At 35.8% G+C, this 13,386-nt stretch overlaps 1 protein-coding gene across 1 annotated transcript in view; it reads left to right on the top strand.

Annotated features, from left to right (window-relative positions):
- The window catches only part of SUMO1 (small ubiquitin-like modifier 1), a 31,114-nt gene extending 20,945 nt beyond the window's left edge, over window positions 1–10,169 (top strand). The window contains exons 4-5 of the mRNA XM_006861977.1: window positions 775–846; window positions 10,101–10,169. Of these exons, the coding sequence (XP_006862039.1) occupies window positions 775–846; window positions 10,101–10,169 (141 nt within the window). The remainder of the gene's footprint in view (window positions 1–774; window positions 847–10,100) is intronic.
- Window positions 10,170–13,386: the final 3,217 nt, after the last annotated feature.

Below are 13,386 nucleotides of genomic sequence, written 5' to 3' on the forward strand. Positions count from 1 at the left end.
GACCCTGTACAGGGTTTCCGAGGCTGTAAATCTTTATGGAAGCAGAAAGCCTCATCTTTCTCCTGCAGAACAGCTGGTAGTTTCGAACTGCTGACTGCGGTTCGCAGCCCGATTTGTAAATACTACGCTACCAGAGCTCCTTGAATATATATATGTTGCTAAGTGCCATCAAGTCAGTTCCAACTCTTAATGACCCTGTATAGGGTTTCCGAGGAGCAGTTGGTGAGGCTTTAACTGCCAACCTTGCAGTTCAAACTGACTTTGCAGTCCAGCACATTAACTTCATTCATAAATATATGTATATGCTTATACCTATTTACATATATAGGAGTCCTGGTGGGCTAATGCGCTGGACTGCGAAGTCGTTTGAACCACAAGGTCAGTGGTTCAAGCTCACCAGCCACTCCTTGGAAACCCTGTACAGGGTCGCTATGGGTCGGCACTGACTTGACAGCACTTAAGAACAACAAATACACACACACACATATATATATTGTTGTTGTTGTTGTTAAGTGCCGTGGAGTCGGTTCCGACTCATAGCGACCCTGTACAGGGTTTCCAAGGCTGTAAATCTTTACAGGAGCAGATTGCCTCATCTTTCTATATACGTATATATATATGAGAAATTTGAGGCATTTTGCTCCCGTGAAGATTTAAAGTCTCAGAAACCCTATACAGGATTGTTGTGAGTTACAACTAATTCCACGGCAGTTAGCAAGAATATATTTATATATATAAAATACATCTTTTTTGGTTTTGTTTTTGCTTTTTTAGGGAGTTCCAATGAATTCACTCAGGTTTCTCTTTGAAGGACAGAGAATTGCTGATAATCACACTCCAAAAGAAGTAAGTATAATTTCCTCTGTGAATCAAGAAAGTTTAAAAGTCTCAATTTACTTCACTTTAATATTAAAACTGCCCTTTTTTTAAGTTTTTTTCTGATTTAAGAAGTATTACATTTGGACAGAAAAACAGTAGGATGTGAGTACTGGAATTATGCCATATGGTGCATAGTACGTCTTTTATGGAAATGGACAAATGCTTCTCAAATTAGGCAGCTTTTTGGTGTACTTTCATAGTGATGGTGACCTTTATACTTCAATTTTGAATTTTGAGAATCTTTTAATAGTATTGTTATTGCTGTTGTTAAGTGTCATCAAATCGATTCCAAGCTCATAGTGACCTGGTATAGGATTAATAGTATCGCTTAATATAAATAAAATATATTTACTTTTGTAGTTTTTAAGTTTCTGTTTCTCTATTTCATTTCTTTACTGAATTGACTGTTTTCTTTGATTATGTATTTCCCCACTTAGAGGCATCTCAAAGTACTTCTTTAACGTGTATGTATGCTTGTTTAGATTTTGCCCATCCATATATTAAAATAGCATTTCTAGTTTTTCTGATAGTGGGAATGATATATGGTTATTATTAGCTTTTATTTTGAGAGATGTGGAAATAGTACAATATTCTCACGAATATCCTTTCTCAAGACTCACCAATAAGTAGCATTGTACTATATTTGCTTTATCCCGCTCTCTTTATACCGCACTCATACATACATATATGCGGGCTTCAAAAACTTTGTAGAAAAATTTCTTTATCTTTAGTTCAGTTTTTCCACAAACCTTTGAAGCCCATCGTTTATTATTATGGAATAATTTGAATGTAAGCTGCAGATTTCTTTTAGTATGTTATTTCTTAAAAATCAGAGTTCAGTTTTCAAATTCAGGAGATTTAACAGTGATAAAGTAGTGTTATCTAATACGTGGTCCTTAGGCAGATTGTGCCATTTGTCCCAGTAAGATCCTTTATAGTTTATTTATTTTTTTACCCAACCTAGGAATCTAATCCAGGAAGGATTATGCATTGTAAAGAGTACAGGCTTATTATTTTTTAGAACATCTTTAAGTTTGTGTGATATTTCCTCATGATTAAATAAATTCAAGTTTGTATTTTTGATAAGCATACTGCAAACACTCCTAGAAATAATAGGAGTGATCAAACTATATAAATGTCCTTTAGATACTAGCTAGTGGGAGTACTTTCAGCAACTCTGTCTATTCTTTTTGACGTATCACCATGTTTTTAAACTTATTTTGAAATAATTTTAAACTTACAGAAAACTTGAAAGAGTTGTACCAGAAATTCCTGTATACTCTTCACCAGTTAGGTGCTGTCAAGTCTGTTTTGACTCACAGTTAATCCTATGCTCAATAGAAGGAAACATCCTTACAGTTGTTATGTTTGAACTCAGGGGGTCTTCCTCTTTTTCACTGACTCCCTCCTGTCTTAATTCTTCTACAATCTTCCTTATTCATTGTTTAACTTTCACAGGCAGATGAGTTGATTGGAAATACCATGACTTGGGTCAGATGCACCCTAGTACTGACATCTCTGCTCTTTAATACTTGAAAAAGGTCTTTTGCAGCAGATTTGCCTTATGGAGTACGTCATTTCATTTCTTGACTGCTGCTTCCATGAGTGATGATAGTGGATCCAAGCAAAACGAAGTCTAACAACTTCAAACTTTTCTCCATTTATCATGATGTTATTGATTGTTCTATTCCTAAGGATTTTTGTTTTCTTTACGTTGAGGCGCAATCCATACTGAAAGCTGTGTTTTTTTATCTTCAATAAGTATTTCAAGTCCTCTTTGATTCCAGCAAACACGGTTGTGTCAGCTGCATATCACAGGTTGTTAATGAGTCTTTCTTGAATCCTGTGTATTTATCTGGTGAGGTCTACATGTATAGTTGCTTTTTATGTTGTTTAAAAGTATTTGCAGTGAATAAGTCATTGGTCCTGTAAAATTCCATCATGAGATATCTAACATTGCTTGTATTACTAAGGCCCTTTTTTCCAACTATTGATCTTTTCCTCTTTGTTTTCAGTCTTTGCATTCCAATCACCAGTTATTATCAATACATCTTGATTGCATGTTTAATTAATTTTAGGCTGAGGACGTTGGTAGAATTCTTCAATTTCATCATCACTGGCTTTAGTGGTTGGTGCATATATATGAATAATAGTGGTATTAACTTGTATTCCTTGTAGGTGTTTGGATATTATCCTATCACAAATAATATTGAACTTCAAGATTGAGCTTCAAATGTTCCTTTTGACAATGAATTCAATGTCATTCCTCTTATATTTGCGTTCAGCACTGTAATATACAGTATAATAACTGACAGTATTCTACTGTTATTCATAATGTTTTCATTTTCTGGTACTCTATTGGGCAATGTTCCCTTGCTAGTAGTCTAACTTTTTCAGTGACTAAACATTTAAAAGTAATCTGCTGCTTCTTAGTCTGTCTTAATCTGGAGGCTCCACTGAACCCTATCTACCATAGGTGTGTCAACACTTCTGGTTTTTAAAATATTGGTGGCATACCCCATCTCTGCATGATAAGGCTTTCAAGCAATGGACACATATTTTATCACAAGTTCCAAAGGGTGGTCTAAACAGAGCAATTGCAAATAAATAAGCAGTGATGACCAGGTGAAAAAAAAAAAGTCTGATCTGAAACTTCTATTTTTATATGGAGAAATTATAAAGACTTGAGCCTGCTAAGTCTGCCCACAAAGAAACCAGAAATTTGCCTTAGCCGTTTTGGACACCTGTGTGAAATCATGTTTGTTGACTGAAAAAAAGTGTGACAATAAAAGATAATTAGCTAAAACAACAACAACACAAAAAACAAACTGGTGGCATACCTACAGCAGGCACACCTTAGTCCTCGAATCTACAATTTTGTTCTTTTACACTTTAAAGGAAGGGGTCTTTTGCAGATTTGCCTAATGCAATAAACACAGCGTTTGATTTCTTGACTGCTCCTGCTGTGCGTGTTTATAGTGGATCCAAACACAATAAAACATGTGACAGTTTCAATCTTTTCTCTGTTTATCATGATGTTGTTTATTGGTCCAGTTGTGAGGGTTTTCGATTTCTCTGTATTGAGGTGCGATCTATACTGAAGGCTGTAGTCTTTTATCTTTATCGCTAAATATTTTATGTCCTATTTGCTTCTAGCAATCAGGGTTGTATCATCTGCTTATTATCACAGGTTGTTAATTAATCTTCCTCCAATCTTGATGCCAGGTTCTTCATATAATATAACTTGTCAGATTTGAAAGGAGTCCTGGTATGATGCTGTGGGTTAATGTGCTGGACTACAGGGTTTCTTTGAACTGCAAAGTTGGCAGTTCAAGCTCACCAGCTGCTCCATGGAAATCCTGTACAGGGTCGCTATGAGTCTGTACCAACTCGTCGGCACTAACCAACAACAACAATATAGATGGAATAAGTATGGTGAAAGGATACAACTGTGGCACATACCTTTTCTGTTGTTAAACCAGTCAGATCCCTTTTTCTGTTGAATGACTGCCTCTTGGTCTATGTATAGGCTCATAAACAAAATCAAGTGTTCTGGAATACTCATTCTTTGCAGCTACCATGACCTGGGTTAGGCATGTCTTACTCTTCAAAGTGACATCTTTGATCATCTTTGGTGCCATTAGTGTTTAATGCATCAAATCTGTTCTTGAGATGGCATCTAAATTCAGGTTGGATATACTTCACAGTGTTATCCATAGTTAGTTATGATCCACTCATTTGAATATCTTTGCACAGTCAATAAACAGCTTTCTGGTATTCTCTGCTTTCAGCCAAGATCCATCTGACACCATAAATGGTATGTCTAGTTCCATCCCCTTTCTAAATCTGGCTCAAATTCTTGACAAATCCTTATTGGTGTACTGCTGTAATTTTACTTGCTTGTGATATTAATGATACTGTTTAATGACTTCTACATTCCATTGGGTCACCTTTGTTTGGAATGGGCACAAATATGGATCCCAGATAGTTGTCTTCCAGAGTTCTTGGTATAAATGAATGCACACTTCCAGTACTTCATCATTTTGTTGAAAGATTTCTGTTTGTATTTTGTCAATTCCTGGAGCCTTGCTTTTTTGCAGTTTTGGAATTCTTCCATAGGTCCTTGATCAGATGCTACTTCTTGAAATGGTTGAGTATTAACTGATTCTTTTTGGTATAGCGTCTATGTGTAACCCATCGTCTTTTGATGCTTCCTACATCATTCAGTATTTTACTCCTAGAATCTTTCAGTATACAAATGGAGATTTGATTTTTTTCTTCAGTTCTTTCAACTTGGGAAATGTTGAGTGTGTTCTTCCCTTTTGGTTTTCCAACTCCAGGTCTTTGCACATTTCATTGTAATACTTGACTTTGTCTTCTTAAGCTGCCCTTTGAAATTTTCTGTCCTGCTCTCTTATCTCCTCATTTCTTTTGTTTTCTTTCACATCTCTGCTTTGGAGATCAAGTTTCAGTCTCTTCTTATATCTGTTTCCTTCTTTCCTGTTTTTTTAATGACCTTTTCCTTTTTTTCATAGATGATGTCCTTAATGTCATCCCACAACTCTTCTGTTCTGTGGTCATTAGTGTCTTATCCATCACATCTGTTCTTTAGATGGTTTCTGAATCTCTAAATTCAGGTGGGATTATGTTCAAGGTCTTATTTTGGATCTGTTTGACTTGTTTGAATTTTCTTCAGTTTCATCCTGAACTTTCATATAAGCAATTGATGGTCTGTTCCTGGCCTTGTTTTCCCTGTTGATATTGAGCTTCTCCATTGTCTCTTCCTACAGATGTGGTCAGTTTGATTCCTGTATAATCTGGTGAGGTCCATATGTATGTTGTTGAAAGGTATTTGCAATGAATTAGTCATTGATCTTACAAAATATTATTATGAGATCTTCCACATTGTTTCTATCACTAAGATCAATATTTTTCAACTATTGATCTTTCCTCTTTGTTTCCAACCTTTCCATTCCAGTCATCAGTAATTATCAATGCATCTTTATTGCATGTTTGATCAGTTTCTGACTGAAGGTAGAATTCTTTCATTTCTATACACTGGCTTCAGTTGGTTAGGGGCATAAATATAAGTAATAGTGCTATTAACCATTCATCGAAGGCGTTTGGTTATTAACTATAACATATAGCATTGTACATCAGTATGGATCGTATGGATCTTGAAATGTTCTTTTTGACAATGAGTGTGATGTCATTCCTCTTTAGTTTGTTATAACCTTCATAGTAAGCCATATGATTATTGGATTAAAAATGACCAATGTCAGTCCATTTCAGCTCACTAATGCCTATGATTCTTGGTGTGGTGCTGTAGGATCAGCACTGGATTACAAACCTCAAGGGCAGTAATTCAAACCCACCAGTTGCTCCTCAAAAACCTATATATACTGGGTTACTATGAGATGGAACCAATGTGATGGCACATAACAGCTACAACAACAACAAAGTCTGTGATAATCTGTTTTCATGTGTTCCATTTCATTTTTGATAACTTCCAATTACCTAGATTAACACTTGGAGCATTTCACATTTCATTTATTAATGGTTGTCTACAGCTGTTCCTTTTCATTTTGAGTTGTGTACCATCTGTAAATGAAGATCCCGGAAGCTTTTTTCATTCCACGTAACCAAGCTCAACTCTACTTTGTGGAGGCAGCTCGTCTCCAGTTGTATTTTGAGTGCCTTCCTAGCTGAGGGCTCATCTACAGGCACTGCTTCCTAAGGTTGCCATTCATTAGTGGTTTGCCTCTTTTTCTCCCTAGTCTGTCTTAGTCTGGAAATTGCTGAAACCTGTCTACTATAGTGACCCTGCTGGAATTTAAAATATTGGTGGTGTGGTTTCCAGCATCACAGCAACACTCAGTCCCCCACAGAGTGACAAAATGATGAATGAGTGGTGGACTATTTACATAGATTTATCTTTTTTTAAACATTTTGTTAGCTTTGCGTATTCTATTTTGTTTAGAGGAATTAGAAAGTAGATGCCTTATATCATTGCCCACTTACTCCTTAATATTTCAGTGTGTTTTTCTTTTTTTTAAGTGTTTATTGTGAATTGAGTAGTAGTTCACATGGGAGAACATCAGCTTTGCACTGAACCAGTTGTATTTTGTTTCATCACAATGACTACAGTCCCCTCCATGCACCATTGGTTAGCAGTATTAGCTTCTATTTCCTCTGTTTTTTTTTTTTTTGTGTGTGTGTGGTTTTTTTTATTTTTTATTAATGTACACAAAAACACTCAAGAGTATATAATCATTTAAACAACCATTTAAACATTTTGCAAGCCAGCCTCTTGCCCACACAGGCTTTCTCTTTCCATGAGTCTACAGTCTTCAGCTGCTCTATCTCTCTATGCCATCACCTCTGCCTCCATCTCTGGTGTCACTGCTTCTCTGGTTAGGATCCCATGCTCTTACCTCTTGCTGGTCCTAGGGTCCTGGTTCTTGGAATGGAAGATTAACTACTCCCCCCTTTTATAACCTTTACAGTTGTGACAATTGCAATTGGTCATGATAACAATTACTATTGAATCAAGAGAATCCTATCCCCATCTCCTTTCACCAGATGCATCTATACAAGATGAAAACTATTCAGTGGGGATTCTACCTTCCCCCACTTGCTCTGAAACTAAACTTCCTCTTGAAAACTTGTAAGCCATCCACTTTGTGCCTTTATAGCCCTTACTACCCCTAACAAGATGGATTGGCCAAGTGGCAGCATCGATGGACTCAAGCGTGGCAACATTAGTGATGTTGGCCCAGGATTGGGCAGTGTTTCGTTCTGCTGTGCATAAGGTCACTATGGGTCGGTACTGACTCGATGGCACCTAACAATAACAACAACCCCCATGTCTGAGTTGCCAGTCCCTATCAACCCTCCTTGATATGAAGATTTCTTCCCTCTCAGTTGGTATTTTCATCTAGTATATCTATAAGTAACAGGTTCGTCAAATTATAACAATTTACACTTGCTTCCTGTATCAGACTTATATTTCTCTAGTCGAGTTCTGATAATCAAGCCATCCAAACTAGGTCAAATGGGTACTATCTGCAAGTTTGGGCGTTCTTGTGCGTCTCTTCCCACTTCACTCTCAGCTCTAGCCCACTGTGGCTAGGTCAGTGTCCATGGGCTTAAGAGTTCCCAAGTGTTCCCTAACTAGCCCTTCTTCTTTTCTCTCTCATCTCAAGGTCGACAGGAGTGTATGGAACATTGTCAAAATCAGTCCATGTCTTCCTTGCTGCCTTGACCCCACTTCCACTCACCAGTAGACCAATGTGGTCACCAGCGAGCTTACATGCCTACTGTTGTGTTCCCTTTGAGTTTCAGTCTTGGAAGGGGGTTTATCTTGAAGGGTCTTTATTGCTTTCGTTGACGGCTCCCAGGCTTGTTCTTGTAATAACCAAATGGTCTGCTATTTTTTTTTTTTTTTTTTTAACCCCTGCTGGTTACTAGTGTATTTCCTGAAGCTTGCAGCTTTACATTCACCACAGTTAGAGGACATGTACCTTCCTAATTTGAAGGTTCCTTATAATGTTTGAATTGTATTTCTTTGAATATTTATTAGGCTATATGTGCAATTGAGTAGTGATTACAAATTAGGCCGCGAACCGCAATGTCAGCAGTTCGAAACTACCAGCTGTTCTGTGGGAGAATGATGAGGCTTTCTACTCCCGTGAAGATTTTACAGCCTCGGAAGCCCTGTACAGTCACTATGAGTCGGAACTGACTCCACGGCACATAACAACAACAACATGTACAATTAAAATTAAGTTTTAATAGTATTTTTAATTAACAGCTATTTAAAAGTTCTTATATGTACCACAATCAAGATATCCATAACATTAGAGGCAATCTGATCAATCTTCAAACTTTGAAAATCTTAACTCCATATAAGTCTGTCTATTTTTAGATTTCTTAGCATAATTTAGTTTTGTTGTTTTATCATTCTACACAGAAACATAACCTACAAAATATAAAACTTTTCTCATTAGAAAAGATTACTGATCTTAGCATTTCCTTTAAAAAATTATTTTTTATTTGTTGCTGTGATCCATCATTCAGTAGAAACCACACTAGGTTTTATTTCTCTTGCCTGTTTCAGTACTTCCAAACCCCAGCCACACAACAGAGTCACAGTGCTTCACTTTCACTAAGGGTAATGCTTGGGTATGCGTAGGATACCACTCAACCTTACATATTTTCTTATTCTCATTTTTAAAATAAAGAATGCTTATAGTTAAAGATAACACAAACTATTAAAAGACATAAATATACTTTGAATACAGCTGCATTGAACAGTGTGCTCTTTTAAGAACTCTTCATGGGTTCAAATGACAACCATAGCTTGAAAGGATAGATAAGAAATTTAGGAAGGCAGTGAGTTAACGCTAATGAAGGAACGATATGGAAAAGGAGGGTGAGAATGGTTGCACAATTTGAAGAATGTCATCTGTGCCACTGAATTGTACTTGTAGACATTTCTGAATTGGTTGGTATATGCTCTCCTTGAAAACTCTATATAGGGTCGCTATGGGTCAGAACCAACTCTATGGCACTTAACAACAACAACTATTATATTTATTAACAACAATAACAAAAATGAATGAAAAATCTGGCCTATAAAACTAAAGGTGTTGAGTAAGATTAGGTAAATGGATAACTTTTCTCCATTGGGACTAGTCACTTGATATTAAGGAAAATAATAGTTAATGCTAGAAGGAGTTGTAGGTGATAGAAGAAACCACTTAGAAACAAGTCCTTAGCAGTATTTACTTTCTAACTAAAACCACATATATTTTAAAATGAAATCTTATTTTGAAAGAAGAGATAAATGAGATTCTATCAAATAGTTAAACCTAGAAATAAAATACTTTTTAGAAAATATGCCATCAAACTATAATTTAAACTACATATTTCATTAGATTTAAAGCTTCTTTAGGGTACTTTTCAAAAGTGCTTAAGATATATATTGAATAAAGTGGGAAGTAAAACTTGCCCAGGAAATTAAGATAAATTACTTCACAGATATAAAATCAGCAGAAAGGGTGATCTTTATTCTTTAGATTAAACAGGGTTCTTAATTTTAAGAGTAACAATGAATCACTTTTATATCTTTTTGTACTTTAAAACAGTGTTACATATTTGCAGCCAATTAAAAAATAGCTTTTTTCTGTTGACTAACATATTTTTCTTTCCTCTTACAGCTGGGAATGGAGGAAGAAGATGTGATTGAAGTTTATCAGGAACAAACAGGGGGTCATTCAACAGTTTAGATATTCTTTTAAATTTTTTTTCTTTTCCCTTAATCCTTTTTTATTTTTAAAAATAGTTCTTTTGTAATGTGGTGTTCAAAATGGCATTGAAAACTGGCACCTCTCTTTAAAGCATCTGGTATTTTGAATTCTAGTGCTCAGTATTCACTATTGTTTGTTTTCATTGTGCTGATTTTTGGTGATCAAGCCTCAGCCCCCTTCATAGAGCCCTCTTCTTCTTAAAATGACCTGTGTGCACAGAGAGGTCACCTTTTCAGGACTGTGCATTTTCAGGCTTGTGGGATAAATAAGATCCACCAATGCAAGTGTTCATAATGACTTTCCAATTGGCCCTGAAGTTCTAGCATGTGATTGCTTCACTCCTGGACTATGACTTTCAGTGGGAGATGGAAGTTTTCAGAGAACTGAACTGTGGAAAAATGACCTTTCCGTACCTTGAAGCTATGTTTGAAACCTGAGGGTCTGGACCAAAAGAAGAGAAATCAGGATGGAGTCATGATGACAAATTTGAGAGTCGTGGCTAACTCCAAAGGTGGATTCACTGAAGAGACAAAGCAGTTTAAGATGAAAATAAAATCCTTGCCAGAAGTCCCAGCAAAGTTCTCAATTTCATTAGCAGTTAATAAAAATATTCATGCGGAAGTATATACTACAGAACACTGCTCTTTTTTATTTTGTTTGTACTTTTTGGCCTGGGATATGGGTTTTAAAAGGACATTGTCTGTACCAGCTTCATTAAAATAAACAAAAATATTTGTAAAAACCGTACTAATGCTCATTTTATTTTAAATTGTATAGAAAAATAAAATGCCTAAATTATTTATTTGTACATTGTACAAGTCAATTTTCCTTCAGTACTGTACAGTGCTGACGTTAATGACTTGAAGCACTGAAAGTTACTGAAGTGTTAGGATTTAGATAAGGACACGGTATCTTCTTAAATATTTAGTGTTTGGTTTTTTAAAAAAACTTGATAGACTGTTTGCTGCATATATATACAGTTACTCAAACATGTCGAATAAATGGGCACGTCAAAAATTCTTAACTGGTTTATATTGATCATTTCAGTTCCCCCTTTAACATTTTAAAGAATGTTCTTTGCTTACTCAGAATTTCGTATATTATTATTTATATTTTCATGTGATTGTTGTTGTTAAGTGCATTAAATTGGTTCTGACTCAGCAACCCTGTATAAATTTTCCAAGGAGTGGCCAGTGAGTTTGAACCCACTAACCTTGTGGTTCAAACCAACCTTATAGTCAAGTGCTTATCCTACAGTGCCACACCAAGACTCCTTCCTGTGATTATATTTTAAATATTTAAAGTTTTCTTAACATTAATATACCAGGTTAGACTGTTCTTATTTCTAATAACTTTTCCTTCTGGCTCTTTAATGAGTCACAGTTCAGTTTATCTCTGCATAAACATTCATTTTCACGTTATTCCAAATAAAATGTCATCTGACTAATGCATTTTAGAAACCATTGCAGCTTACACATACCCCACTTAAGTCAGTTGTTGAAAAACTGAGTCGGTTTAAGCTTATAGGGTTCCTGTAACTGATCCTAATTGAAAAATTGTTTGCATTGTACATATACAGTTTGAGTAAATTTGAGGTTTTAAAGTTTGACTGTATTTATTATTACTTTAAATAGTGACTAGGAATTAGGCCTATTTTCAGAAAATCTTCATGAGTTGCATATTTAAGACAGGTACAGATCTGATCTAGAAGCATATAGTTTAGTGTCTTAATTTTGTGTCTTTTAAAAAAATATCCCAATACTCGGTATTTAGACAGTGGGGCTTAGTTACTTGGAAATTAATTTTATTTATTTTGAACATTTTATTGTACCTTAGGTAAAAGTTTGCATAACAAATTAATTTTCCATTCAATAATTCATACACAAATTACTCTGTTACATGGGTTGCAATCCCTGCAATGGATAAATGCTCTCATTTCCACCCAGGAGTCCCCATTTCCACCCATTTGGCTTCCCTGCATCTTGCCCCCTCCCCTTCATCTTGGCTTTTGGGCAAACATTGCCCTTTTGATGTTAGATAGTTGATTGTTCTAAGGAGTACATTCTTGATAGTGTTTTGTTTATTTTATAGGCCAGTCTACTAATGGGTTGAAAGGTGGCCTTAAGGTGTCTTTAGTTCAGAGTTAGAATGGTGACTTAGGACAATAGTCCTGAGGGTTCTTCCAGGCTTTATTAGTTCAGTAAATCAGATCTTTTTATGAATTTAAATTATTTTCTATATTTTCACCATTTTTACTAGTACCTTTTATTATGTTCCTGGTCAAAATGGTTGGTATTGGTAGTTGGACAACATCTAGTTCTTATGGTCTCAGACCAGAGGAGACTGTGGTCTGTTAATCCTTTGGATTAAGTGCTTCTTTGAGTCCTTGCCTTTACTACTTATTTGTTCTGGGCTGGAAAAGACCAATAGTTGTATCTTAGATGGATACTTGCAATCTTTTAAGACCCTAGATGCTACTCTACAAACTAGGATGTAGACCATGAACTATGTTATGCCAGTTGACCTAGATGTCCTCTGAGACTTAGGGTCCTTATTAGCCATCAAGCCTAGTAGCTCAGCCCTGCAATGTCTAAGAAGTTTTCATCACTGTGTTCCCTTTGTGCTCTGTTATATTAAGGTAAACCAAAAAGTATTGGGACAAAGTCATAGAGACCTTTATGAAACAAAAACATCAAAATATGAAGCTATTTTTTCTTGGTCTAGTCTCCACTTAGGTCTGCACACTTCTGAAGGTGGTGTTTCTATCTAGCTCTTTCTGGAAACGTTCTATTGCTCTTTCATTTACACCACATCAAAATGGCAGTCTTAGTATCCTCGAGGGACTCATGTTCCTTTAAAATGTTCTTGCGTTTTGAGAACAAAAAACATTGAAGGGGCAAGATCAGAGTGTATTGTGGATGTGGTAAAGTTCCCAATGAAATTCTTGTTACCCTTGAAGAATGAGCAAGTGCAAAAATTCCTTGGTGCAACTTTCCTCGTCTTTTTCTTACCAAATGCAGTTTCCAGTTTTTTAATTTTTTAAATTAAATCTTTCTAATAAGCCCTCGTGAGCATCTTGTGTCCTTTGAGAAAAACCTACCAAGATTTTTCTTTGGACCTTTTGGAGTCCTAAAAAGATAGTTGTCATAATCTTTTGAAATGACCTCTCTGCCCTGTGTTAAAATGCTTAATCCAT

This window comes from Chrysochloris asiatica, unplaced genomic scaffold (assembly GCF_000296735.1).
Source record: "Chrysochloris asiatica unplaced genomic scaffold, ChrAsi1.0 scaffold00045, whole genome shotgun sequence".
Classification (NCBI taxonomy): domain Eukaryota; kingdom Metazoa; phylum Chordata; class Mammalia; order Afrosoricida; family Chrysochloridae; genus Chrysochloris; species Chrysochloris asiatica.